Source organism: Lepidochelys kempii, chromosome 20 (genome assembly GCF_965140265.1).
Source record: "Lepidochelys kempii isolate rLepKem1 chromosome 20, rLepKem1.hap2, whole genome shotgun sequence".
NCBI lineage: Eukaryota > Metazoa > Chordata > Testudines > Cheloniidae > Lepidochelys > Lepidochelys kempii.
In genome coordinates, this window is record NC_133275.1 from 2,861,498 (window position 1) to 2,888,345 (window position 26,848).

A 26,848-nucleotide genomic window follows, 5' to 3' on the forward strand; every position below is an offset into this window, starting at 1 on the left:
CCCCCCCGCCCCGTTCCCAGGCCCGTAACATTAGGCAGGAAAATGTTACTTTCCGTCCAGCCCCGGGCCGCCATCGCCACATTTGGCTACAATAAGACCAGCAAGAAGGTAGGAAAAGCGGCTCCGCCTGGCCCCCCCCCGCCCCAGCGCGCCCCAATGCCCTTGGCTCCCCGGGAGGGGAGAAGTGGGGGGGGGTCCCAGGCCCCCGCGCTCCCTGCACCCCCCCAGTGAGCCGCGGGGCCCGGCTCAGGCCAGTCCGAGTTAGCCTTTGCACTTGGGGAAGTTGAGCCCCCCCCCCACCTCGCCCCCCTTGCCGCACCGCCCAGGGTGCAGATCTGGGGCCCCCCCTCCCCTCCCCTCCCCCCGCCGCGCTGCTCGAATCGCTTTTCCGGGCACCCCCCCCACCGCCCCCCGCGCCCGGGCCCGGCTGAGCTGCGTCCGCGTCCCCCCCACCCCCAGCCCCGGAGTGTGGGGGTGGGCTGGGGGGTGGCGGGGTCTGACCTCCATCTCGGGGTTCAGGGGCAGAGCGAGGTCCCCGTGTTCGGGGAGACGGGTTTGATTGGTGGGTGAATAGCCCAGGCAGGCCAGGCCTGGCACCAGATTCCCATGGACGGAGGCACGTGGGTGCCAAGCGGGGGAACCCCCGTCTGCTCCCCACCTCCCTCTGGCTATGGCTGGCTCTGGGGCTAGCTGGGGGGCGCTGTGGAAGGGGTCGGGGAGGGGCTGTGTCCCCCTTGTGCCAGGCAGAACGCGAGGGGGGTGTTATTGGGCATTGGGGTCAGAGTTGGGGGGTTTAGGGTCTTGCTGGGATTAGATCTGGGATTTGGAGTCGGGTCTCGTGAGTTAGAGTGGGGGGTGACGGGGAGCAGGACTCCTGGGTTCTATGCCCAGCTCTGCCACTGGCTGGCAGTGTGACCTTGTGGGGGGGGGGGGGGGACAAGCCTCTGTGCCTCAGTTTCCTTGTCTGCAGAGCAGACTGGGGCGCGGGGGGGGGCAGGCGGGTGAATTCTCATGTCTCTGAGTCCCAGCGAGACCCTCTGCCCTTCACAAGCCTCTTCTCCCACAGCGCCACCCCGGTGGGCAGAACCCTTGTGCCCTTACCCCCCCCCCCATAGCAGCGCATACCAGCTGGCCTCTTTCGGTCCCACGGGGCGGGGATTCATGCAGCACCAGGGGGCCTCCAATACCACCCCCATGTTTTTTGACCCCCCCCTTGGACCCCAGATTACACCCAGAGGTTCTGTAATCCAGACCTCTCCCTGCCCTTTCGGGGCTCCCTTCTGCAGACCATGCCTTGGATTCCCCCCACCCCCTCTTGTCCCCGTGACATTAATGTCCTGAGCATTGGAGATGAGTCTGCAGCTCCAGCCAGCCAGGCTGAACTCCCCATCCAGAAGCCATGACTGACAGGCCCCGTCACCCACCCCGAGTGTCCGCACCCCCGCACCCCCACCCCTAGGGTCCACGCCGAGTCAGGCTGCCAATGTCACGACCGCAGGAGATGGGGAGGAAAGTGGAGGGCTCCGAGAAGCCAGCTGTGCAGATTTAAAATCATTCCTTTGTGCGTGCGAGATCTGTCACTTGCCACCCCACTGAACTTTCTCCAGGGGAGCGTGTGGGCCCGTGGCGGGTTCGCGTGGGCGAGCCTGGGGGATCAGAGCCTGTGTTGTCCGCGGCGTACTTGAGCCAGCCTTTTCTGTCGGCGGGAGCGTCCGGGGGGGTGTCGGCACGCGCTTTGGGTGCTTTTGGCGTCTGTCTGTCTTTGCCCGCCCGGTGCGTCTCCCTGTAAGCGCTGCTGGGTGCCCGGCGTGCGTTCGGGGCCGCGGTGCGCGCCTGTAACCTAGATCCCGTACGGATGTGTGAGGCGGTGAGTCTGACGACGTGCTGGTGAGTTTGCTCTAGTGGGTCCGCGGTGGCGCGCGTGCGATGGTCGTGCACGGGGGTCGTGCACGGGGGTCGTGTGGGTGAGTCTGTGTGTGACCGTCCGTGGGGCGGAGGGGGAGGGGGGGGAGCAACAAGGCGGGCGAGTTTGTGTTGCACGCCACCGCACTGTCATTGGAGTGGTGGGTGGCCTTGCGGAGGAGCTGCTGGGTGCGAGTGCGTCGTCCAGGGATTTTGTAGATCTGGGTTTCCAGTCGGGATCTGGAACTGGGTTTCCAGTCGGGATCTTTGGGGGACACGGTCCGCCCGAAGACGCAGCCACTCCACCCCACGTGGGCAGTTCTCAGCCACAAAACAGCCCCACCCCCGACGTCTGTAATGCAGCTGGGGACGCGGGGAGTCAGAATACGTCTTCCCTGAAGTTAGGGGAATTTTTGCCTCATAATTTGCTGACCGTCTGAGTTACTCATCTCGAACGAGTGGAAATACTCTGCCGGGAGCTCTGCGATTTAGGCCATTTCTTGGGCTGAGACATGCTACTTACTGATTTTGCGTATTTAAAGGGGTCCAGTGGCTTGGTGGCTGGTACTGTTTTGTTTTGGGCAGCCCAGGTTGATGAGGCTCAGACCCGGGTGCGGAGTTTCTAGCTGCTACATAAAACTACCACGACTAATAGCTTCATAGACTTTTAAGGCCAGATAATCCTGCCTAGCAGAGGCCAAAGGATCTTGCTGTTCCTGCACCCAGCCCATATCTTGTGGTCGAGCTAGAACTAATATCTCGAGTGGACAGGAACTCAGCTCAGACTCCAGGGCCACCTAGCGTCCTGTCTCCAACGGGGGCCAGCACCAGATGCTTTAGAGGACGATGTAAGATCCTGCCTTTAGCCCACATGGGATAATCTGTCCCCTACTCTGGGCTCATCCGGCTCGCTAAGAGGTTGGTGTAAGCCGTAAAGCAGGTGGGTCAGTACCGGGGCTGGTTGGAGAAAAACTCCATTTTGTGGGAAATGTTGAGGTTTTGAAATTTGTTTCCATTCCATGTTCGGGGACTGGGGGGAGGAAGCGACCACACAGTAACCCAGGGGTCAGGGCACGTACCGGGCATGGGGGAGACTCCAGCGTGGTCTACGCTACAGATTTATGTCGGTGTAACTACATCGCTACGGGAAACATACATCCCTGAGCCATGCAGTTAGACCAACCTAGTGTAGACAGCGCTCTGTTGGCAGGAGCGCTTCTGTGAGCAGCACAGCTCCCACCTCTCGCGGCGGTGAATTCACCGCGCCGATTTCCCGTTGGGGTGGGTAGTGTCTTCTCTACACACCACAGCTGCACGGGACGTGTAGACAAGCCTTCGGATGTGGCCCCGGGTCTCCCCCTCCCAGGCAAGGTCCTGGCTCCTGTTCTGGGGCGCGTCTCGCTCTTGTTCTCCTGCGGTTCCTCGTTTCTAGAGCGTGACCCCTCCAGGAGCTTTGACCTGTGATGGCTCAGGCCAGTCTGTGCCCTGAGCCTGTTTCTTACCTCTCTCTGCCCTCCTGGCGCTTCTTCTGGGATCCTCGTTGTCCGTTAGCACGAGGGTGGCGCCTCCTGGGATGTCCACATGGCTTTGGGAACCCGGCTCTGTGGATTCGGTGCTTCCGAGCCCTTCCTGGGTCATCCGTCCGCACTGCATCACCCGCCTGGGTTAACGCTTGCTGGAACCGCGGCTCCCAGCCACACCGCTGCATCCACGCCTCTGTCTTGGGTCTGCGTCCACACTGCGAAATGACAGGGCTGGGACCTAAATCACAGTGGGACTCGGTTCAGACCCCACTCCCCTGCTCCAGCAGGTCCTAGGACCTGGGTCCTGAGCCAGACTGATTTGTATGTGGACGGAAGTGGGGCTTGGCTCAAACCTGAGTCAGAGCCCAGCCTTTAGTGTGTAGGATAGACGTAGCTACGAACCCCAGTCATGGGCCAGGGCCCCATGGTGCTAGGCGCTGTGCATTATTTAGGTCTATTATAGTAGCACCCAGGAGCCCCATTCGTGGGCCAGGGCCCCATGGCGCTTGGTGTGGGCTGGTAGAGCTCTGGGAAGCGGCCCCAGAGATATTTGACATCATGGTTTAAAGAACCAGCCCCTCTTGTTAGCTTTGAAATGAAACCCTCGGGCCCACAGGCTTTCGCTTGCGAGCTGCCTGGGGTCAGCGGGGCCCTGACCTGCTCCTGCGAGCCCAATGGGAACTAGACACTATACACTGGAGCAGGCCCCTCTGCCCCAGTGGCTTATCTGGGTAACCTGAGTGAACAGCCCGCCAAGGGGAGCGGGGGGCTCAAAACCTAAGTCTATGGTGGGGACGGTCTGATGGGACTGCCCACAATGGCATGCAGCTGATCTGCAACTATTAGCAAATATCTCCACCGGCCGGGGACGGGACGCTGGCTGGGGAGGGCTCTGAGTTACGACAGAGAATTCTTTCCTGAGTGTCTGGCTGGTGGGTCTCACCCACATGCTCCGGGTCTAACTGATCCCCAGATTTGGGGTCAGGAAGGAATTTCCCTCCTGGTCAGGTTTGCAGAGACCCTGGTGGTGGTGGTGGGGGGGTTCGCCTTCCTCTGCAGCGTGGGGCACTTGCAGGTTTCAACTAGTGTCAATGGTGGATTCTCTGTAACTTGGAGTCTTGAAACCAGGATCTGAGGATGTCAGTGACACAGCCAGAGGTTCGGGGTCTGGTACAGGCATGTGGGTGTGTGGTCCTGGATATGCAGGAGGCCAGACTAGGGTCTCTGGGTCTGAGTCGGCAGGCCCCACGCCTGAAAAAGGAATTGCGGTGTTGGGGCGCCCGGGGGGACCCCAGTTCTGAGCAGAATAATTACAACATGGCTGTGTAGGTGTCCCTATGGAAATCTGAGCAACGGGGAGGCTGTGTGGCCTCGTGGTAAAGCATGGCCTGGTATCCAGGAGGCCTGGTCCTCGCATCTTGGGCAAGTCGCTTCTTGCTCTGTGCCTCAACTTCCGCATCTGTGAAATGAGGTTAATGATCCTGCCCACCCTCGGTCACATGCTGTGGGAGCGGCGCTCGGTGCTGTTCGTTTTATACCTGACAGTTTTTAATGTTTCTGTTAGTTTAAAAAAAAAAATTGTCCAACGAACCTCGATCCTGCACCAATTTCCCCACGTGCCTCCCTTCCCGCTCCTGAGACCTGCCGTGAGCTTTGGCGGGGATAAACGTCTGTGTGAGACGGGGCGCTGGGGGTACATCAACTAGGCCAAGCTTCCCAAAGGCCCCGCACCCACAGATCGGGCCTGGAGCTTGCAAAGATCTCAGCAAGGCGCGAAAACAAGTGGTCGGGTTTTTCAAGAGGGGCTCGGAGAGAGAGTCGCACTGGGAGTTGTATGGTGAAATGTTGCCCTTGTAATATCATTATTAATTAGGGGTAATAGGATAGCACCCAGGTGCTCCAGTCAAGGCCCCATTGCGGGGCGCTTTACGTGATTTATTAGGTGTCTTACGGTAACATCTAGGCGTCCCCGCCATAGGCTGGCACCCCGGTATGCCAGGCACTGTACAAAATGCCCGCTCCTGGGCATTGCTTCCTGGCAACTCCACTCTTTGGCAAACCTGGCGCAGCCAGTGGGTGCTGGGGACTATGACCCCCGGCTGACCTGCAGCCCCACTGCCAAACAGCAGCTTCAGCCCGCAATAAATCTCTGCAAATGTAGGTAGCACTGGAAGGGGAAAAAAAACAAAAATGCATTGAGGAATGTCATGGTATCAGCCACACCCAGCTGGCATCACTGCCCAGGCATGTGTTGTGGTGATAACTAGTGATGTCACCAACCATTTCCTGTGGCGGGCGGGGGGCGGAAGAGAGAGAGGGGACAATTCTCCTGCTGGCCTAGTCCAGCATCACTGGAGGGTTCTGTCCCTCTGCGACTGACTCCTGCGAGGGGCTCTGCAGGATCTGGTGGGTGAACCCAGACCGGAGCGGTGGCTTGGAGCTCCCTTTTTCACAGTGATCTCGGTTTTCGGAACGGTCACAGTAAATTTGGGCTCCCGCGTTTGTGAGTTTTGTATCGGTTTTGGTGGGTTTTGTTTTCAAATTCTCGGAGACGTTGACCAAACTTTAGCTCAGAACAAATATTTCCTCCAGAAACAGCGTTTTAATAGCGATGGCAAACCCCCCACCCCACCCCCGAATTCTTGTATCTCCAAGAGCTTTGCAAAGGAGGTCAGCGTCAGCGCTGTTTTGCAGCTGGGGAAACTGAGGCACGGAGCTGCCGTGACGTGGTGGCAGAACCAGGAGTTGAACTGAGCTCGCTGGACTCCTGGCCCAGAACTGAGCCTTCCCCACCACCCTGCCTTCCTCTCAGGGCCCCCTCTAGTGCCTGAGATCCCCAGAGTGAAACTGACTGGAAGGGAGTGTGAAACTGACCGGTCTGTTTTCACTCTGGAGGGGCCAACCCTGAGCCTCCAAAATCATGAGTTTGGTTTGAAAGTCAGGGAGATTTTATCCAAATTCTTCTTCAGAGCCTCCTTGTGTCTGAGCCCTGGGGGGGTCACACTCAGGTCACATTTTCAGGGTTTTTCCCTGCAACCAGGAGGGTTAGAAATTTACTCTTTGGGGTTTTTTTCCCCCCCCCCCCAATTAAAGCTGAGATTCTCGCCTGATCCTCCGGCTCCCGGAGCCGGGTCTTTCAGAGAAACACCAGATAGTGCTCAGAGCAGCCGCCGATGAAGTGGGCTGTAGCTCACGAATGCTTCTGCTCTAATAAATGTGTTAGCCTATAAGGTGCCACGAGTCCTCCTGCTCTTTTTACCAGATAGTGTGAGGCTCGCGATAAGATCATGAGCGTCGGCAAGACATGGAGACCCGCCACTTTTTTTAAAGCAACCCCAAGGTGGAAAAGCAATTTGTGCCTACGAGCTCGGCGCTGTACCAACATACTTCAGATCATTCCATTCCACTCACCTCTGGGGCGGGCCAAGAACCCAAGCCAAGGGGGTGACTGTTCCTTCAATAACCGTGTATTTGTTAAGCTCTTACCGTCTCAGAGGAAAACTGACGATCTCGCCGGCACATCCCAGCTTAGGGCTCCACCAGGCTAGCCCTCTCTCCAGCTGCCTGCTTGGAGCTGTTCCACTTTGTACAATAATTACACACGGGCTGGGCCAGTGGCAAACACAGGCCCGACGGCCTGGTGGTCAAGGCCCTCGCCTGGGGAAAGCAGAGGTCTGCATCAGGCGGAGCAGGGAGTGGAATCGGGGTTTCCAGCATTGCCATGCTCTGATCACTGGGCTGTTGGCTATTCCGGGGCGGAGGCGCATCTCTGGTTCTGACCTGAAATCCTACCCTGGCCCGGGAGCCCGCGGCATCAAAACCGGCGCATTTCCACGGATGCTTTCGGTTGCCACAAACCGGTGTTTTCCCTGGTTTGGTTGACAAACTCCGGAGCAGCTCTGGTGCAGAAGTTGTGCCGTTTCAGACTCTCTGTCCGGCTGGCGCTCCTTCCCTGGGTGTATTGCGGTAGCAGCCCAACCGCTGGTGGCGCAAGGCGCTGTACGTAGGGTCCCTGCCCCAGAGAGCTTCCAGTCTGAAGAGACAAGGGAGGGGAAATCCAGGGACTGCGGGGACTTGCCTGAGGTCACAGGCTGGGGCCATGGTGTTGCTGGGAGAAGAACCCAGGTAGCCTCACAGCCAGGCCCCTAAACCAACCTTGCTCCTGGAGCTGGGGAGAACCTAGGTGTCCTGACACGTCCCTTCCTCTGCCAACGTTCGATTCACCAAACCCACCCCCTCCGTTGCTCTCAATCCCACCTACATTAGTGGCCTCAGTTCTTCCAAACCCACCCGCCTCTAATGCTTCCTGTTGCCCTGGGCACGCCGCGTCTCTGGCACGGGGGAGATCTGCCGTGGCCGGGGGTCTCTGGGCCACGCCCTCCCCCCAGATGCAGAGTCCTGTCGGCTTTATGGGGACGGTGCTGCAATACTGGGGCCTAAGGGCAGGATTCTGGTAAGGGTTAAGGGAGTTAGACACACAATAGGAGTCTGGCACCTAACTCCCCTGGGCTTTTTGAACTACCCCGCCCCCCCATGTGGGTGAAACTAGCCCGCTGTACCATGTTGCTTTCCACGTCCCGCAGGCACCCCCCCATCCCATTTAACTACCAACTCAGTCATACCTCCCGCCCCTCCCCTGGCAGCTGTCTCCGTCCACTCGCTGCTGCACCCCGACATACCACCTGGGCTTCTCTGAAGCCACCGGCAGCTTTGGGGGAAACCGTGTGCTCGGCTCCCGCAGCCCGGGAGTGAAATGAGCAGCGGAGGGGAGAGGAGCTCGTGTCCCGTCCACCCTCTCAGAATAACCAGGTTCAAACATGATGCTGAGAACGTGGCAGGGGCCAAGTCATGTGCTTGAAGCGTGTTTCTTTTCTTGCCTGCGTGGACCTGTGTCCTGCCCCTCGTGGCTGGCTGGGCCGAGACTGGGGGTTTTCCGCCCTCCAGTCTCGGCGGCAAAGGCAGAGCAAGAGCTGGTGGCTGGGAGGTGAAGCCAGAGCCCCCCCGAACAAGACGTAGGGCCCAGGTTGTGAACAGGGAGGGGAACTGATCCTTGGACCCGCTGCCCGAGGCATGTGGGGTTTCTCCGTCACTTGGAAGGCTGTACCTCGAGATGGGGCTTTCGCAAAGATTGGGTGTAGCTCAACCACAAGGTGTGGGCTGGCTGCAGAAATCCTTGGGACGGGGGTGTGTGTGAAACTGAGGCACGTACATGTCTTGCTCAAGATCCTGCAGCAAAGTGGGGTGAGAACCCAGGAGTCCTGGCTCTCCGCCCCGCTCAGTAAACGGATCACCTTCTCTTGTGCATCGGGAAAGCTTCAAATGAGGAAAGGGGTGTCAGGGAGACTCAAGTGGGCGTTTCCCCTCTGACATTCGTCCCTGACCTGGTTCTGTTTCACCCTGTCTGGGCCCCTTTCCCATCCCAGGTCTCTGGCGCTGGCCCTGATCCTGTTCAATTTGGGGTCCCTCCTAGTGTCCTGAGAAAGACTCATTTCTGTCTCTGGTTTTGTGAAGGCGACTCTGCTCCCACCTGGCCCTGGACTCACTTCGGGCACCTCCCACCCCCTTCCCACACCGTGCCTCAGTTTCCCCAGCAGTAACTCACAAGGAGGAGTTGATAGATTAGTATTTGCCAAGGGCTTTGGGCTCCCTGGGCAGAGCAAAGTTTTGCTGATGAGCCCGTGCATGTGGGCCTCTGGCGCTGCCCTCTGCTGGATGGCACGAGAACTGCTCACGGGTGGACCATAGACCCCATACTACTTGGTGCTGCTGGAGAGTCCCCCATTAACGCAGTGGGGCTGGGGGCTTTCGGAGCAGGGGGGCCTGAGTTCTAGACTTGTAGCTGTCGTGAGGCCCCAATGCTGTGGGCCTCATGCACGCAGGCCCTGCACGTTCTGGGGTGAGTTCCAACGCCGCGTCTGTCAGTGGGGTGAGCGCCCCAGAGACGCTCCCGTGCCGGGCTGGGCTGGGCTGGTACCGGCTGCCCAGGGAGGAGCATTGGACCAGCCCCAAGCTCTGCCCCGAGGCCAGCCCCCCGTGCCGCTGCCAGCAGGGAGCCGGGTTCCGCAGAGGGAGATCCTCACGGTGAGCGGCCCTGCCGTGTCCCACGCCTCTCGGCGCCTGGGCCCAGGGAAGCCGGGGGTACCATTCCCGTGGGATCAGCGTTGGGTGCTGGGCAGACGTGGCCAGCACAGGCCTCCTGCTGACCGGAGCAGCTTTGATCACATGGGTCCAATGGCCCCAGGAGCAGCCAGAGCCTGAGAGCGAAGGGCTGAGAGTGCAGGGGCAGAGGGCTGAGGTGGAGGCAGGGAGGGGCTGGTGCCCCTCACTCCCGACCCCCAGCCCCCTGCTAGCCCAGCCCTGGGCTCCCCCCCACCCAGCTCTGCCGGTGCCCCTCACTCCTGACCCTCAGCCCCCTGCTGTCCTAGCCCTGGGCTCCCCCCAGCTCTGCCCCTCACTCCCGACCCGCAGCTCCCTGCCAGCCCAGCCCGGGGCTCCCCCCAGCTCTGCCGGTGCCCCTCACTCCCGACCGGCAGCCCCTGCTAACCCAGCCCTGGGCTCCCCCCAGCTCTGCTGGTGCCCCTCACTCCCGACCCGCAGCCCCTGCTCTCCCAACCCTGGGCCTCTCCTGAGCTCTGAGCCAGCCCTTCCTGAACACTGCAGCGGTTTTGCAATGTGGAGCGACGCCCACACAGGGCGAAGCGGATCCCCCCCCCCCCGCCCCCGTGACCTCACTCAGCAAATCACAGCCCAGCCTGGGGAGTAGGGAGTTGCTGTCCCTGGCCCCACATGTGCATTGCACGCCCCTTGCACGCTGGGGCACGAGCGTTCTGGCTCTCCTCGTGCATCGCACGGCCCCTCCATTCCCCCCCCCGTGCACATCCTGCCCTGCTGGGTCTGGGGCGGGGGATAGGGTTCCAGCTGCGAAGGGCTTTGACAGCGGCCCAGGGGTTAGGGGCTGAGCCCTCCCTCCAGGCCAGAGTTGGGGTTGGTTCCAGGCAGGCGGGAGCTGGGGGTGTGTGTGTGGGGGGCATTTCCCCACCTGTGCTCGCCCTGTGGCTGAACTGAACACGGGGCCTGCAGTTCAGCAAGGGGTGTGTGTGTGTGTTCCCGCCCCCCAGGCTCTGCTCCAGGAATCCCCCCCCACCCCAGGAATCCTGCCCCCCCCCTCCGCCCCAGGTGCTGACAGGCGCATCCCTCTGGCTCTGTCCTGGTGGGGCCCGGGGCAACGGCCGACCAGCGTCACCAGAACCCCAAGGAGCACGTGGGCCGGTGGCTGGGAGCCCGGGCTCCTGGTGCCTATTCTGGACGGTGACCTTGGCCCCATCCCTTAGTCCCTCAGTTGACTCTGCTGTGCAGGGTGGCGGGCGCCTTAAACGGGTGCTGGTTCCACCGGCATCCAGAGCGCCCCCTGGGGGCGAGCGCGGCCCGGGGCTCGTGGCGGGCGCTCAGCGTGGCTGGAAGGTTTGAGGCCGGGCTGGGGGCCGGTGGGCGCTTTGGAGGCTGGGGCTGTGGCCCTGGAGGAATCCGGCTGGGTTTCCGCAGGGGAACCTCCCGCCGCAGCTGAGTCAGCTTCCTCCCTCCCCGTGCCGTCCTGCGCCGGGAGATAAACCTGAGGAGCCAGCAGGTCCAGCCAGTCGAGGGCCGTGCTAATAACATACTCCCCCAGGCAGCCGGGCAGATGGGGAAACTGAGGCACGGGTGGGGGAAGGGACTCATCCAGGGTTGCACGGCGGGGCCATGGCAGAGCTGGGATCAGAATCCAGGAGTCCTGACAACCAAAGGGGGGGGAGCGGGGTGTGGGGAGTCCAGGGCTGAGGGGCTGTGGGTCAGGCGTGAGGGGCACTGGCAAAGCTGCAGGGGGGAGCCCAGAACTTGTCTCCGGGGGTGGGGGGATGGTTTTGGGGGGTGAAGCCTCAGGTTCGACCCCCTCAGACTCAGCCCCCACAGACCCCCCCCAGCCTTATGCCATTGACTGTACCTAGGATGGTTTAAACTGGCCCCTATAGGCGCTGACTTACTCAGATCCTGGGGGTGCTCGTCCCACATTCTGGCCCACACCCAGCCCCCACTCCACCCCCACCCCGCCTCCTGTTCCACCCCACTCCACCCCTTCCTCCAAGCCCCAGCCCTGCCCCTTCCCACCCTGCTCTGCCCCGTGCCCCGCCCCCACTGCACCCCTTCCTCCAAGCCCCCGCCTCTTTCCAGCCCTGATCCTCCCAGTCTTCTCCCTCACCCCCCCCAGCACCTCCTGCGATCCGCTGAACAGCAGATCGCGGGGGCTGTCGGTGGGTGCTCCAGCCCCGGAGCACCCCCAGAGTCAGCGCCCAAGCTGGCCCCTGAAACCCACAGCCCTGCCCTCCCCCCTGTGAGCGTCACGGAACGCAGTGAGGGGTCACCCTGGCATCTCAGCCCCCCGCCATGCTCCTCCCCAGGGGTGGCTGCATGTCCCCAGCACCGCGGGGAGGGGGGGGGGAACGGCGCGCTCTGGAAGCAGCCTGAGGCAGGGGGTTGTTACAATCCGGCCTCGGTTCAGTGGAAGCTCCCTTTGCTCTCTGTCCACTGCCCCCAACCTGCCACCCCATCCCTCTCCCCTCCCCGCTAAGGAGGGGGCAGCTAGCCTCTCTCTGCGGCTCCCTGAGATCCCTGGGAATTAGGAAAGTAGGCCGGGGCAGGAGGAAAGATTCAAAGAGCCGGAGGGGGAACGTGAGCCAGCCAGCCGCGGATCCCACTTCCCGCACCAACGTCCCTCGGGAGCCCCGCCCCCCGCTCACCAGCTCCTCCCCCTCTTGTCTCCCAGCAGCCTTATGTGGCAGTGGCCCAGCAGATGGCGCCCCCGAGTCCCAGCGGCAGCAACAACAACGGCGGGGGCGGGGGCGGCGGGGGCGGCGGGGACCAGCTGAGCAAAACCAACCTGTACATCCGGGGCCTGCACCCGGGCACCACCGACCAGGACCTCGTCAAGCTGTGCCAGCCGTACGGCGCGGGGAGGGGCCGGGCGGGGGGCTGGCTGCTTCCCGGGAGGGGGTCGGTCTGAACCCCTGAGGGAGGGTTCCCCCCGGGGGGCATCAGGGCGGGATACGGGGCCGACACATCCCCCTGATAGGGTGCGGAAATGGGGGACGGTGGGGGGGGGTCTGACGGGCAGGAGATGGGGGGTGTCCGATGTGGGGGGGGCGCGGGAGATGGGGGAGTCTGATGGGCAGGAGATCGGGGGTGTCTGACGTGGGGGGGCGGGAGATGGGGGGTCTGACGGTCAGGAGATGGGGGGTGTCCGATGTGGGGGGGGCGGGAGATGGGGGTGAGCTGACATGGGGGGGCGGGAGATAGGGGGTTATCTCAAATGGGGTGGGCGGGAGATGGGGGATCTGACAAGGGGGTGTCCCACGTGGGGCACATGGGGTACCCTGGACGCTCCCTTAGACCTTAGCCAGAGGCTGAGATGCGGCCGCAACCCCGGGGCTCGTCCCCCCCCCGCCAATGCTGCTTCTGTCAGGGGCTCTGAACGGAGCCAGAGACACCCCCCCACACGTCTCCCCCCCCCCACCCCCAGCATTCCCAGATCACCGCAGCCACTGGTTTCCTTTGGGAACAAGAATCCATCCTGGGCTCCCCCCAGCTCTGCCGGTGCCCCTCACTCCCGACCCACAGCCCCCTGCTAGCCCAGCCCTGGGCTCCCCCCCAGCTCTGCCAAAACCCCTGGTGAGCTGGGATTGGGCCCAGCGGCGTGGGGCCATCGCCCCATTTTGGGAAGGGCTTTGAGTCCAGTGCCCAGCAGGGACTGGGTCAAACTGTCCCCCGGGATCTCTGCATTGGCCGGGGGTGGGGGGACATGAGGGGCTCCGGAGGGCATGGGGGGCCCTGCTGGGCAGCAGCCCATGGGGGGTGGATCTGGCCCTGCAGTGGCCCAGGAGCTGGCGTGGGCCGGGGGGGGCTGTCGCTGCCGTAACCTCAGCTCACCCCGGCCGGGAATGCTGGAAGGGGCCCAGAGCCCACGCCAGCCCTGGCAGGCCCGTGCAGTTCCGATCAGGAATTCGCGGGGGGAGGGGCTCTGGGAGCTGCTCTCAGCTGCGGGGGGTGGGGGGGTAACTCCTTCAGGGATGGGTCAGGATTTGGGGGGGGGGAACGGGGACGGACAGGGTGTTTCACATCACACCCTGATTTCCCAGGGCCTGGCTCCTCCCGCTGTGACATGGCTTCACCCCCTTGTGGTGCGCGGGGTTGCCAGCTCCCGCACAGTTTGTGAAGGGTTAATTCAGCCTCCCTAATTGGGCCCCAATTTGCAGATGGGGAAACTGAGGCATGGGGAAAGGTAAAATGGGAGGGGGGCAGAGGCTAGTGGTTAGAGTGAAGGGGGAGGAAGGGATGGAAACCAGGACTCCTGGGTTCTCTTCCCAACTGTGCTGTTGACTCCTCCTCCCCCCCCGCCTCAGTTTCCCCACCACCCATTTCCATGGCTGGTGTCTATCCAGGGCCATGGGCCCCTGCCACATTCTCTGCCCTGCCTTTGGGCTCAGGGGGTCCCCCGGTGCCGCGCAGCGCCAGGGACTTGGTCAGTCCGGCAGCTGGTCGGATTTCCTCCCCCACCCTGCCTGTCTCAGGTCCCTCCCCGCCAGGAAATCCGGCCGGGCTGACCCGAAGGGGGGATGGGCTGTTTCCCTTCCCTGCCTTGTGGTGGTGGTGGGGGGCTCAGAAGGCATCTGCCCTTTAAAGGCCCCCCCCATTGGCTGTGGCATCCTGGGGGAGGGGAAATCTCCTCACCCCCAGTGCTGGAGGGGGGGTTCTGGAAACTGTCCTGCTGGGGATCCCCAGCCCATGGCACCCCTGGCTTTGCAGCTGCTCAGTGGGGCCTGTGGAGAGGGGGAGGGCTGCCCCCTGGGAATTCCTCGTTTAACCCTTTCCCAGCTGGGGGATCTTTCTTAGCTGGCACCAGTGGGAATTCGCCCCAAGTTTATTGAAGCTCCCCGAGCTCTGCCCCCAATATCCGCAGTCCCCACCCTGGCTGCAGGATTCGCCTTCACTTCCTGGCCTAAATCAGCGTGGCTGTTAAACAGCCCCCTGCCCCACCCCAGAGGCAGCCGCATCTCAGCACCAGGCGAGGGATCCCTGTATAACCAGCCCCTGCAGAGGCAGCCACAGGCTCCATGCCGGGTGAGGTTTGGGGGTGGCAGGCATTGTGGGATGCCCCGTTAGGGGGTCCCGCTGGCCGCTCTGCCCCATGCCCATGGTAACTCCTCTCTTTGGCATACCCCCCCCCCAGATACGGCAAAATCGTTTCCACGAAAGCCATCCTGGACAAGACGACCAACAAGTGCAAAGGTGAGGCCCGGTGCCCCACAGCGGCGCCTGGGAACCCCCCTGCTGCTTTCCCCTGGAGTCTGGGCCCTGGATAAATTCCAGCAAAGGGTCCCGATGTACCCAGCCCCTGCACCTCACCCCAGACCCAGCCACATCGCAGAGCCAGGCGAGGGATCCTGTATAACCTATCCCTGCGCCCCACCCCAGAGCCAGCTGCATCTCAGTGCTGGGCGAGGGGTCCCCATATACCCAGCGCCTGCCCCCACCCCAAAAGGGCCTCCTCTCAGCGCTGGGTGAGGGGGTTGCAGGGTGGTGGGAAGCAAAATATCCCATAAAGCCCTTTAAGACAAAAAAACTTCCTCAATATCCTCAATATCCAACAGACACACTCTGCTCTGAGGCTGCTAGGTCCCCCTCTCTGCCCCCCCCCCCAGATCTGGGTCCCCCCTCACAGCCCCTCCTTCTTTCGCAGGCTACGGCTTTGTCGATTTCGACAGCCCCACGGCGGCGCAGAAGGCTGTGACGGCGCTGAAGGCCAGCGGGGTGCAGGCCCAGATGGCAAAGGTAAGGGCCCCGGATGTTAGGGGGTGTGGAGGGTGTGTGTGTGTTGGGGGGGGGGCGTTCCAGCCACTGGCCTCCTCCTAAAGCACTGAAAGGGTTAATGGTTCCAGCTGTAGGAGCTCCCTTCCCGGGCCCCCACCACCTTGGGGGGTCCCCTGCCCCCCCAAGGATGTGACACTTGCTTTGCAGGCTTGTGACTCGCCCTGCAGCTGGTTGGGCACCAGCTTTGCCCAGGTGGTTTTGGGGGGGCGCCAAGTCGACTGGAGAATTGGGGCCATGGGGCTCTCTCGGCCCAGGGTTGGGGGGCGGGGGGGGCCTGATCTCAGGCCAGGCCGGAGCTGCGGACGATTCTTCCCAGGCCAGATTTGGACTTTCCGTCCTGCCCCGGGACAGGGAGAAGTTCTGAAATTTGGGGTGTTGTCCCAGGACGGGGAGCCCAGCTCCCTCCAGCTCTGCCGGTGCCCCTCACTCCCGACCCACAGCCCCTGCTAGCCCAGCCCGGGGCTCCCCCCAACTCTGCCGGTGCCCCTCACTCCCGACCCACAGCCCCTGCTAGCCCAGCCTGGGGCTCCCCCCAACTCTGCCGGTGCCCCTCACTCCCGACCCACAGCCCCTGCTAGCCCAGCCCGGGGCTCCCTCCAGCTCTGCCGGTGCCCCTCACTCCCGACCCACAGCCCCCTGCCTGCCCAGCCCTGGGCTCCCCCAGTTCTGCTGGTGCCCCTCACTCCCGACCCGCAGCCCCTGCTAGCCCAGCCCGGGGCTCCCCCCAACTCTGCCGGTGCCCCTCACTCCCGACCCACAGCCCCTGCTAGCCCAGCCCGGGGCTCCCCCCAACTCTGCCGGTGCCCCTCACTCCCGACCCACAGCCCCTGCTAGCCCAGCCCTGGGCTCCCCCCAGCTCTGCAGCTCACTCCTGACCCGTAGCCCCATGGGGCAGGGGGAGAGGAGGTAATTCCCCACACAGAAGCCAATTTCAGGGGAGGGGAGACCCTGGGGGGCCCCTTTGGGGGGTGCTGGGCAGCCCCTCACTGCTGTGTCTCCATAGCAACAGGAGCAGGACCCCACGAACCTGTACATCTCCAACCTGCCGCTCAGCGTGGACGAGCAGGAGCTGGAAGGGATGCTGAAACCCTTCGGGCAGGTGATCTCCACCCGCGTCCTGCGTGACCCCAACGGCACCAGCCGCGGTGTTGGCTTCGCCAGGTCAGAGCCCCCAGCCCGGGGCACCCCTGGGGGGGGGTCATTGGCACGGGAGGAGATGGGGATGTTGGTGGGGGGAGGGATAGTGGGCGCAGGGACGTTGGCGCTGGGGGTTGTCGGCGTGGGATGGGGAGGGGGATGTTGGAACTGGGGGTGGCTGTTGGAGTGGCACGGGAGCGGGGAGGGGGGCGTTGGCGCTGGGGGTCATTGGCACGGGAGGGGGAGGGGGGCGTTGGCGCTGGGGGTCATTGGAGGGGGAGGGGCGTTGGCGCTGGGTCGTTGGCACGGGAGGGGGGCATTGGCACTGGGGTCGTTGGCACGGGAGGGGGAGGGGGCGTTGGCGTTGGGGGGCGTTGGCACGGGAGGGGGAGGGGGCGTTGGCGCTGGGGGTCGTTGGCACGGGAGGGGGAGGGGGGCATTGGCGCTGGGGGTCATTGGAGGGGGAGGGGGGCGTTGGCGCTGGGGGCGTTGGCACGGGAGGGGGAGGGGGGCGTTGGCGCTGGGGTCGTTGGCACGGAAGGGGGAGGGGGGCGTTGGCGCTGGGGGGCATTGGCGCTGGGCTCAGGCCTTCTCTCCCCCCCATCACCAGAATGGAGTCCACAGAAAAGTGTGAAGCCATCATCACCCACTTCAACGGGAAATACATCAAGACCCCCCCGGGGATCCCAGGTGGGCGGCAGGGCCTTGCGGGGATGGGGGGCACCCAAGAGGGAACCCGGGCAGCGGGAGCCGGGCAAGGGGCTGTTATATAGTGACTCTCCTGGGGGTTGGGACCCTTCCCTTCCAGGTTTAACTCCTGCCAGGCCGAACTCGGGACAGCAGGAGGCAGCGGGTTGGGAGTGAGGGGCACCAGCAGAGCTGGGGGTGGGGAACGGGGGCTGTGCATCGGGAGCAGGGGGGCCTGCGGGTCAGGATTGGGGGCCCCGGAAGAGCGTGGGGGGAGCCCAGGGCTCAGCTAGCAGAGGGGCTGTGGGTCGGGACTAGGGAAGGCTGCGGCTCAGGAGTGGGGGTCCCCGGCAGAGCGTGGGGGGAGCCCAGGGCTGGGCTAGCAGGGGGGCTGCGGGTCGGGATTGACGCCTGCCTCTGTCTCTGGGCAGCCCCCTCAGATCCGCTGCTTTGCAAGTTTGCCGATGGGGGGCAGAAGAAGCGCCAGCCCCAGGGGAAATACGTGCAGAACGGGCGGGCCTGGCCGCGGGACGGCGACTCGGTGAGACCGGCTCCCGGGGGGTGGGAATCGGCCCCTTGTCCAGCCTGGGGCCCCCTTTTCCCCCTGTTCCAGAGAGATCCCCCGCCGCTCTCTGGCCCTGGACCGAGGAGGGGCTGCAGGAACCCTTCCCTAGGGTTCAGTTGTGTGCCCCAGGGTTGCCAGGTGCCCGGGTTTCGACCAGAACGCCCGGTCGAAAAGGGACCCTGGTTAAAAGTCTGGTCGGCGGCGCAGCGGAGCTAAGCAGGCTCCCCACCTGCCCTGGCTCTGCGCAGCTCCCCGGAAGCAGCTGGCATGTCCGGCCCCCAGGCGCAGGGGCAATCAGGGAAGCTCCGTGTGCTGCCCCTGCCCCAGGGCTAGCTCCGCAGCTCCCATTGGCCGGGAACTGCGGCCAATGGGAGCTGCGGGGGCGGGGTCTGCCGTCACGGGCAGCGTGCACAGCCTGGCTGCCCCTCCGCCTAGGAGCCGGACATGCCAGCCGCTTCTGGGAGCAGCGCAGAGCCAGGGCAGGTGGGGAGACGGAGGTAAGCGCTGCCTGACTGGAGCCTGCATCCTGAACTCCCTGCTCCCATGTCGGAACCGGTATCCTAACTCCCTCCCAGAGTCCACACCCCTCCTGTACCCTAACTCCCCACCCCAGCCTGGAGCCCCCTCCTGCACCCCGGAGCCCTCACTCCCTCCTGCACCCCAACCCTCTGCCCCAGCCCAGTGGAAGTGAGTGAGGGTGGGGGAGAGCAAGCGACCGAGGGAGGGGGGCTGGAGTGAATGGGGGATCGGGCCCCAGAGAAGGGGCGAGGCAGGGGCGGGGCCTCGGGGAAGGGGCGGGGCAGGGCAAGGGTGTTCGGTTTTGTGCAACTAAAAAGTTGGCAACTCTGGTGTGCCCCCAACCCATGAGCTGGCGGAGGGGTCTCTCTACCATATTGGGGGGAGACATGGACGTGTGTGTGGGGCTGATAAGCCCCTTCTCGTCTGGGGGGTGTGGTGGGGGGGTCAGTGCCTGAGATGCTGTGGCAGGGCAGTGGCTGCCTTGGGGGTCGTGGAGGCAGGATGGGGGGGTTCCTGTAACTGGGGGTGGGGGGCTGCGCTTCTGGGCAGGCCTGAGCCAGGTGTTGTGTCCCCACAGAGTGGCATGACCTTGACCTACGACCCCACCACGGCTCTGCAGAACGGGTGAGTCCCTGTGTCCTTCCCCCCCTCATTCCCCCCTATGTGTGCTGGGGGGGGCCACACTCCCTTTCTGTGCATCCCACAGGGGAGTTTAACCCCGTAAGGGCCATTCTCCTGTGTGTGTTGGGGGGGGGTTGCCTCCTCTCCCCCCTTCTGTGCCGCCCGCCGTGGAGTTTAACCCCGTGACGCCCGTCCCCCTCCTCCCCCCGCAGGTTCTACCCGACCCCCTACAGCCTGGCGCCCAATAGGATGATTGCTCAGACCACGCTCGCCCCTTACCTCCCGTCGCCCATGTCCTCCTACCAGGTACCAGCGCGGGGGGGCGGCTGGGGGCCTGGCCAAGGGGGAAGGGGGCCGTGTCAGGGCCTGTGTGGCTGTGTTGGGGTGTGATCCCCGGCTGGGGGGCTGTGTTTGAGGCTGAGGGGGCCTGTCAGGGCGTGATCCCTCTGCTGGGGAGCCGTGTCAGTGGCTGGCAGGCTGTGTTGGAGTGAGACCCCTCGGCTGGGGGGTTGTGTTGGGGGCTGGGGGGCTGGGTCGGGGTGAGACCCCCGGCTGGGGGGTTGTGTCTGGGGCTGTTGGGGCATGTCGGGGTGAGACCCCCAGCTGGGGGGCCACGTTGGGGGCTGGGGGGGCATGTCAGGGGCTGGCGGTCTGTGTCGGAGTAAGACCCCTGGCTGGGGGGCCACGTCGGCGGCTGGGGGGCTGTGTCGGGGTGAGACCCCTGGCTGGGAGGTTGTGTCTGGGGCTGTTGGGGCATGTTGGGGTGAGACCCCCAGCTGGGAGGTTGTGTCGGGGGCTGGGGGGGCCGTGTCGGGGTGAGACTCCCGGCTGGGGGGGCCACGTCGGCGGCTGGGGGGCCGTGTCGGGGTGAGACCCCTGGCTGGGAGGTTGTGTCTGGGGCTGTTGGGGCATGTCGGGGTGAGACCCCCAGCTGGGGGGCCGTGTCGGGGGCTGGGGGGCCGTGTCGGAGTAAGACCCCTGGCTGGGGGGCCACGTCGGCGGCTGGGGGGCCGTGTCGGGGTGAGACCCCCAGCTGGGAGGTTGTGTCGGGGGCTGGGGGGCCGTGTCGGGGTGAGACTCCCGGCTGGGGGGGCCACGCCGGGGGCTGGGGGGCCGTGTCGGGGTAAGACCCCCCAGCTGGGGGGTTGTGTCGGGGGCTGGGGGGCCGTGTCGGGGTGAGACTCCCGGCTGGGGGGGCCACGCCGGGGGCTGGGGGGCCGTGTCGGGGTAAGACCCCCCAGCTGGGGGGTTGTGTCGGGGGCTGGGGGGCCGTGTCGGGGTGAGACTCCCGGCTGGGGGGGCCACGCCGGGGGCTGGGGGGCCGTGTCGGGGTAAGACCCCCCAGCTGGGGGGTTGTGTCGGGGGCTGGGGGGCCGTGTCGGGGTGAGACTCCCGGCTGGGGGGGCCACGCCGGGGGCTGGGGGGCCGTGTCGGGGTGAGACCCCCCAGCTGGGCCCCGCTGACACCCCTCTTCGCCCGCAGGTTCACAGCCCGTCCTGGATGCACCACCAGTCGTACCTCATGCAGCCCACGGTGAGGCCCGGCCCAGCCCCCCACCCCTCGGGGCGGCTCCCCTGTCTCCGGGCCCGGGGAGGGGGGCAGCTGCAGGGCGGGGCCAATGACAATGCTCTGACATCACTTCCTGGTAGCCGTGGGGCCCAAATGCATCACTTCCTGTTGCTCACCGGGATTTCATTGCCAACAGGAAATGATACTGACTGACTATACGCATCACTTCCTGTCCCTTGTGTGGTCTCTGACATCATTTCCTGTACAGCCTTCCCACCAGGGAAAGGGCCTTTGTGGTGCCCGGTTCTCAGCTGGCCCCAGGCGCCGCCCCCGGCCCTGTGCTGATTGGCCGTACCGGCTCCCGTGGCCCCAGGCTCCGCCCCTGGCGCTGTGCTGATTGGCCGTACCGGCTCCCGTGGCCCCAGGCTCCGCCCCCGGCCCTGTGCTGATTGGCCGTACTGGCTCCTGTGGCCCCAGGCGCCGCCCCCGGCCCTGTGCTGATTGGCCGTACTGGCTCCCGTGGCCCCAGGCGCCGCCCCCGGCCCTGTGCTGATTGGCCGTACCGGCTCCCGTGCCCCAGGCTCCGCCCCCGGTGCTGTGCTGATTGGCCGTACCGGCTCCCGTGGCCCCAGGCGCCGCCCCCGGCCCTGTGTTGATTGGCCGTACCGGCTCCCGTGGCCCCAGGCTCCGCCCCCGGCGCTGTGCTGATTGGCCGTACCGGCTCCCGTGGCCCCAGGCGCCGCCCCCGGCCCTGTGCTGATTGGCCGTACTGGCTCCCGTGGCCCCAGGCGCCGCCCCCGGCCCTGTGCTGATTGGCCGTACCGGCTCCCGTGCCCCAGGCTCCGCCCCCGGTGCTGTGCTGATTGGCCGTACCGGCTCCCGTGGCCCCAGGCGCCGCCCCCGGCCCTGTGTTGATTGGCCGTACCGGCTCCCGTGGCCCCAGGCTCCGCCCCCGGCGCTGTGCTGATTGGCCGTACCGGCTCCCGTGGCCCCAGGCGCCGCCCCCGGCCCTGTGCTGATTGGCCGTACCGGCTCCCGTGGCCCCAGGCGCCGCCCCCGGCCCTGTGCTGATTGGCCGTACCGGCTCCCGTGGCCCCAGGCGCCGCCCCCGGCCCTGTGCTGATTGGCCGTACCGGCTCCCGTAGCGCTTAGCACCCCTGTTGCCAGGTCTCTCTCCTCCCAGCCCCGCCGGCCGCTCTCCAACCTCTCTCTTCTCTGCCTCAGGGGACGGTGCTGACGCCGACCATGGACCACACCATTTCCATCCAGCCCGCCTCCATGATGGGCCCCTTGACCCAGCAGCTGGGCCACCTTTCCCTCAGTAGCACTGGCACGGTAAGGCCCCCGTCCGCCGGCACTGGCGTGGGCTCCTCTGGGCACCAGCCGCCCCCTGACTTCTCCTCTCTCCCTCCCCAGTACATGCCAGCGGCAGCAGCCCTGCAAGGAGCTTACATCCCTCAGTACACGCCCGTGCCTTCCTCCAGCATCTCAGTTGAGGTAAGGGCCCTGTTCCAGGCCGGGGGCGCAGCTGGAGGGGCAAGCCCCTGCCACATCCGTCAGCTGCGGGTTCTAATCTCCCCTTCCCCCCTTCGCCACACTACGCCTCCCAACCCACCTCTGAAAGGCAGCCGCCTCTGGGGTGGGACGTGGCAGCCGCTGGACAGCTGACGCAGCAGTAAGGAACCCGGGGATCACGCACCCTGCGTTGAAATGCAGCCACCTCTGGGGTGGGGTATGACGGCTGTTGAGCAGCCAACACAGCAACCTTGCCCTGGCAGGCTAGGACAGGAAGTGGCGGGGACGCCTGTCTCCAGCTGGCATCAGGTCAGCACGGGGCATTGGCTTGGAGCAAAGAGGCTGGTCAGGAAGGGGGTGCAGGGGCCAAACAGGGAGGCCACTCCCACCCACCCCCCTAAGCTCCCTGGGCTTGGCTGCCTTTCAGGAGAACAGCGGCCAGCAGAGCCAAGTGGCTGTCGAGTCTCCGTCAGACCACGCCGCCTACTCCTATCAGTACAGCAAGTAACGGCAGGTAAGGGCTGGGGGGGCGGTCTCAAGGGATGAGAGCCTGTCCCTCTTGGTGGCGCTGGCCCCAATCTGGCCACAGGGTAGGAGACTGGCTGGCGGGGGGGGGAATGGGACATGGGGCCTTTTCCCTGTAGGGGGCACTGGCCCCAATCTGGCCCCAGGGCAGAGGACTGGTGGGCTATGAGGGACAGGGAATGGGGCATGGGGCCTTTCTCCTGCAGGGGGCGCTGGCCGCAATCTGGCCCCGGGACAGGGGACTGGTGGGCTCTGGGGGACAGGGAATGGGACATGGGGCCTTTCTCCTGTAGGGGGCGCTGGCTGCAATCTGGCCCCAGGGCAGGGGACTGGTGGGCTATGGGGGACAGGGAATGGGACATGGGGCCTTTCTCCTGTAGGGGGCGCTAGCCGCAATCTGGCCCCAGGGCAGGGGACTGGTGGGCTATGGGGGACAGGGAATGGGACATGGGGCCTTTCTCCTGTAGGGGGCGCTAGCCGCAATCTGGCCCCAGGGCAGGGGACTGGTGGGCTCTGGGGGACAGGGAATGGGGCATGGGGCCTTTCTCCTGTAGGGGGCGCTGGCTGCAATCTGGCCCCAGGGCAGGGGACTGGTGGGCTATGGGGGACAGGGAATGGGACATGGGGCCTTTCTCCTGTAGGGGGCGCTGGCCCCAATCTGGCCAGCCATTGGGGTTAGGGAATGGGACATGGGGCCTTTCCCCTGCAGGGGGCACCAGCCCCAATCTGGCCCCAGGGGGGCAGGCTGGCTGGCCATTGGGGTCAGGGAATGGGGCACGGGGCCTTTCCCCTGTAGGGGGTGCCAGGTCTGATCCAGCCCCAGGGTGGACACTGGCTGGCTCAGGGGGATGGGACATGGGGCCTATCCCCTCGGCTCACTGCAACCCCCCGTATCAGTGAACCGTTCTCTCCCTCTTCAGCTGGACCAGGCGTCTCTGCTCCGAGCACTCGCCCCGAGGGAGAACGCCACCTCCTCTTTGATTTGTGCTGCATCTAGAAGATCGAATCCATTTTTTTTTCTTCGTTCGTTTCTTTCTTTTGCAAAGAAAACAGTTTTGTAAAAAAAACAAACAAAAAAACCCGGCAATAGACTCTGCTCACCAAGGAACCAAAGCAGTGGAATGGGGGGGCTGGGTCACCAGATCCACTCCATGCGGACGGACAGACGGACTGAGGCCTGTTTTAATATGAGGAAAACAAATGTGTTTGGTTTATTTTTTTGTTGTTGTTTTGGAGAAACCCCTTTTTTCTGGGTGGTTCTTTAAGGAAAGGGTTGATCCAGGTGGGTGGATCTGGCTGCCCTGGAGCGGAGAGGCTGCAGATTCAACTCTCTGGGACAATCGTCGTTTTCTTTTGTCAATTAAGGATTACTTTTTTGTTCCTTTCTTTTTCTTTTCTTTTTTTTTAAAGGGAAAATATGCAACGTTTGAACAGGTTTATTTTGAGGGGGGTTTGGTTTTGGTTGTACTGCTCCCCGACGGATTCCGCCCGTTTCCCACCCCCCCCGCAGCTCCCCTCTGGACGCTTCTCCACGCCTCAATGCCACTGTAGGATAAAGAATTTTTCCCGGGGGGGGGAAGGGGTTGCTTTAAAAGAAAAGAAAAAACACGCCGCAAAAACCTACAAAAAAAGCCCCACGTTTTATTGTATTGTTTTTTTGCTTTTTTTCTCCCGGGTTTTATAAAAAAGGAAAAAGTCTTTAAAAAAAAAAAAAGAAAAGAAAAAAGAAACACTAAAAAAACCCAGGATCTAATGAGACAAGCCTGGCAGGAATCCGTGACTTTCCAATGGGAGGATGAGGCGGGAGATACGCTGCATCGGGCACTGGCTGGCAGGATTTTGGGCAGGGGAAAAGTTGGCCGCAAACTCTGGGCCAGGACACAGCTCCAGGAAACCTCTAGGATCCTTAATCTTCTCCCTGCTTGAGCTTCGCCGGACAGGATTACTGCACGTGTTGGACTCCAGCTTGGACTGGGGGGATTCGTGGTCTCTGCTCCGGCCCCTGTCCTTTCCTGTTGGATGCTACGGACGTGGACTCGCCCCGCGCCTGGGTCAGGACTCCGGACTCGGCCCTCGCCCCCCTTCCAAAAGCCTCGTGCCGCTTTCTGCGTCACCAGTGACGTCTTGTGCTTCCGGACTCTCCGCCCCGGCGACGGAATCCACGGTCTGCCCCCCCTCCCTACGCACCGAAAGCCCGAGGGGACCCGGCACCGGCTCAGCCCCGTCCGCCCTGTGGGATACACAGTGCCTTCGCTGCCCGCGTTCCAGACCGTGCCAGCAGACCCCACTCTGCCGTCGTGGTGACCTCCCTGCCCCCCCCACCACTGGGATCCATGCACGGGGGGGGGGACAGCCGACTGGTGACACACAACCCCCCCCGCTGCTCTTCACTGCGGTAGGAACAGCCGGTCGGCACAGGCCACAGGAGGACGATGGGGCTCCACCCCGCACCCAAGCTTGTGGGGGGGGTTGGTTGGATTCTGGGTGTGGCTGGATTGCCCCCCTTCTTCCCAAAAGGGGGGGCTGGGTGGTGGCTTTTTGGGGGTTGGGGGGGCAGAGCTGATGCTGCCCTTGCTGCAGATGGGGATCTCATTTCTATGCACATCCCAGCCCCTCCTGGATCCCCCCCCCCACCCTACGCACGCCATAGCAGGAGGCAGGACAAGTGCAATAAACCAGAATGCCGCGCCCCCACTCCCGATCCCCGACCCCCAAATCTCTTTTACCTGGAGACCAAGCTCTTAAAGGTACCAGGCACTTTAAACTCATCCGCACGTTCTCAAAACAACTTCCCCCCCCCGGCCCCCGCCCTTTGTGAAATGCTCTGCTGTGATTCCTTCCCCCCAGATGGTGCTAAACCCTCCCCCTGCCCCACTGGATAGACCCCCCCCCAGGCTGGCACAATCCTGCCCTCCCCCCAATATCTGTTACATTGGATAGACTGTGAAACAGACAGGCCGGCCCCTTCTCTGAGGGACATACTTGGGGTCCCCGCATCCCTGCTCGTCTCCCCTTCAGAACCCCTACCCCCCCACCCCAGTCCTAACCCTCTTGGGCTGGGGGGTTGGCCCGCCCTGCCCCTTGGAGAAAATAGCTCTTATGCAGCTGACAATCAGTGATGTTCGTATCGCACGCGCGAGTGAGTTGTGTTGTAGTGAGAGAAGCAGACGAATGGGGGGGCGCGGGGTTGGAGGGAGAAGGCAGCCCCGGCCAAGGGGTTTGTAGAGGGCGCAATGGACGATTTATGCAGATGGTGTGTGTGTGGGGGGGGGGGGAAGCGCATCTCTCCCCTCCCAGTCGATTCTGGGCGGGGCGGAGGGGTGGACACCAGTTAGGGGTTTTCACTTCCCTGTTCCAGTTGGGGTGAAGAATGGTTGGGGCCTGGCAAGTTGAATGTTAACCCCCCACAGGCACCTGAGAGCAATTTAAGCTCCTCTGCGCACACACGTCCCCACCGCAAGGTTGGGGGGGCCTGGGCCAGGAGATCCGACTTTAATGGTCAATCTCCCCCAGGGTGGGATCCGTTCGTTCCTCCCTGGGGCAATGCACCCTCCCCCCAGCACCCCATCTCTTGTTCACCCCTTGGCTGCCCGCATGGCCGTCCCTACAGCAGGAAGCCAGGGGGGCATCCAGCCAGCCTGGGGTGGGGCGGGGAACAGCAGACGCTACCTCCGCCCCCCCAGCTGCAAGGTTCCTGGGGGTGGCCCAGCACTGGCCTGGCAAGCCCCAGCCCCGAAGGGTGAGGGGCCCTGCAGCTTGGCTCTCTCTTTCCTCCCTAGACACTAAGGCCCAAACGTGCCAACACAGAGGAAAGGGGGGCAGAAAGGCTGCCCCACATAATGCATGCTGAGCCCCGCTCTTGCCCACGGGCCCCTCCCATTCTAAATAAAAGCCCCGGCTTCCCGCTGGGCCCATCGGCAAGGGGGGTTGGCCTCCAAAATGCCCAAATCCACAGGCGTCTGGCGCCTCGCCTGGCCCCGCCCCGTGCAAACTGCGGTGCCTTAATCTGCATTGCGGTGCCTGGTGCTGGTGCTGCTGGGCTCGAACCCGGGACCCGGGGAGCCCCGTGGGCGCAGCAAAGCCACGCTGGGACTTGGCGGCATCCGGTTCTTGGGCCTCAGGAACGGTGCAGAAATCCGACAGGCTCCGACACACTGGGCCGATCTCGGCCCCCGGGGTGGGGAGGGGGATTGGAGCCCCAGGGGAGCCCCAAGATAGCCGCAGGCTGTGGCTGCCCCCCTCCCACAATGGCTGCGTTTGAAGATTTTTGTTCTTTTTCATGAATTTTTTTGGTAAGTTTCCTTTTTTTAAAAAAAATATAGAAGACAAATTCCCTGGTCGTTTCCCAGCCCCCTGGCCGGTGCAGGGGGGTTGGGGGGGGGGGCTCAGCTGTGGGTTTTGCTGCTCATGTTCTGGGCGTTAAGTTCCACCTTTGGGGGGGGGTCCT

General features: G+C 63.8%; 1 protein-coding gene across 4 annotated transcripts; it reads left to right on the forward strand.

Moving 5' to 3' along the window:
• RBMS2 (RNA binding motif single stranded interacting protein 2) lies at positions 1–26,834 on the forward strand. 4 transcript variants are annotated; one of them, XM_073318974.1, is made up of 14 exons: positions 1–108; positions 12,223–12,398; positions 14,683–14,741; positions 15,193–15,284; positions 16,327–16,484; positions 17,071–17,150; positions 17,579–17,688; positions 18,809–18,855; positions 19,065–19,158; positions 20,335–20,385; positions 21,586–21,696; positions 21,778–21,858; positions 22,304–22,390; positions 23,322–26,833. In XM_073318974.1, exons 1-13 carry the CDS (start codon positions 43–45, stop codon positions 22,382–22,384), a joined length of 1,206 nt encoding a protein of 401 aa, XP_073175075.1. In that variant the 5' UTR covers positions 1–42; the 3' UTR covers positions 22,385–22,390; positions 23,322–26,833. The 4 variants fall into 4 exon arrangements, with proteins under 4 accessions (XP_073175075.1, XP_073175077.1, XP_073175076.1 ...); XM_073318976.1 differs by having other exon boundaries at positions 16,333–16,484; XM_073318975.1 differs by having other exon boundaries at positions 12,226–12,398.
• The last annotated feature ends 14 nt before the right edge of the window (positions 26,835–26,848 follow it).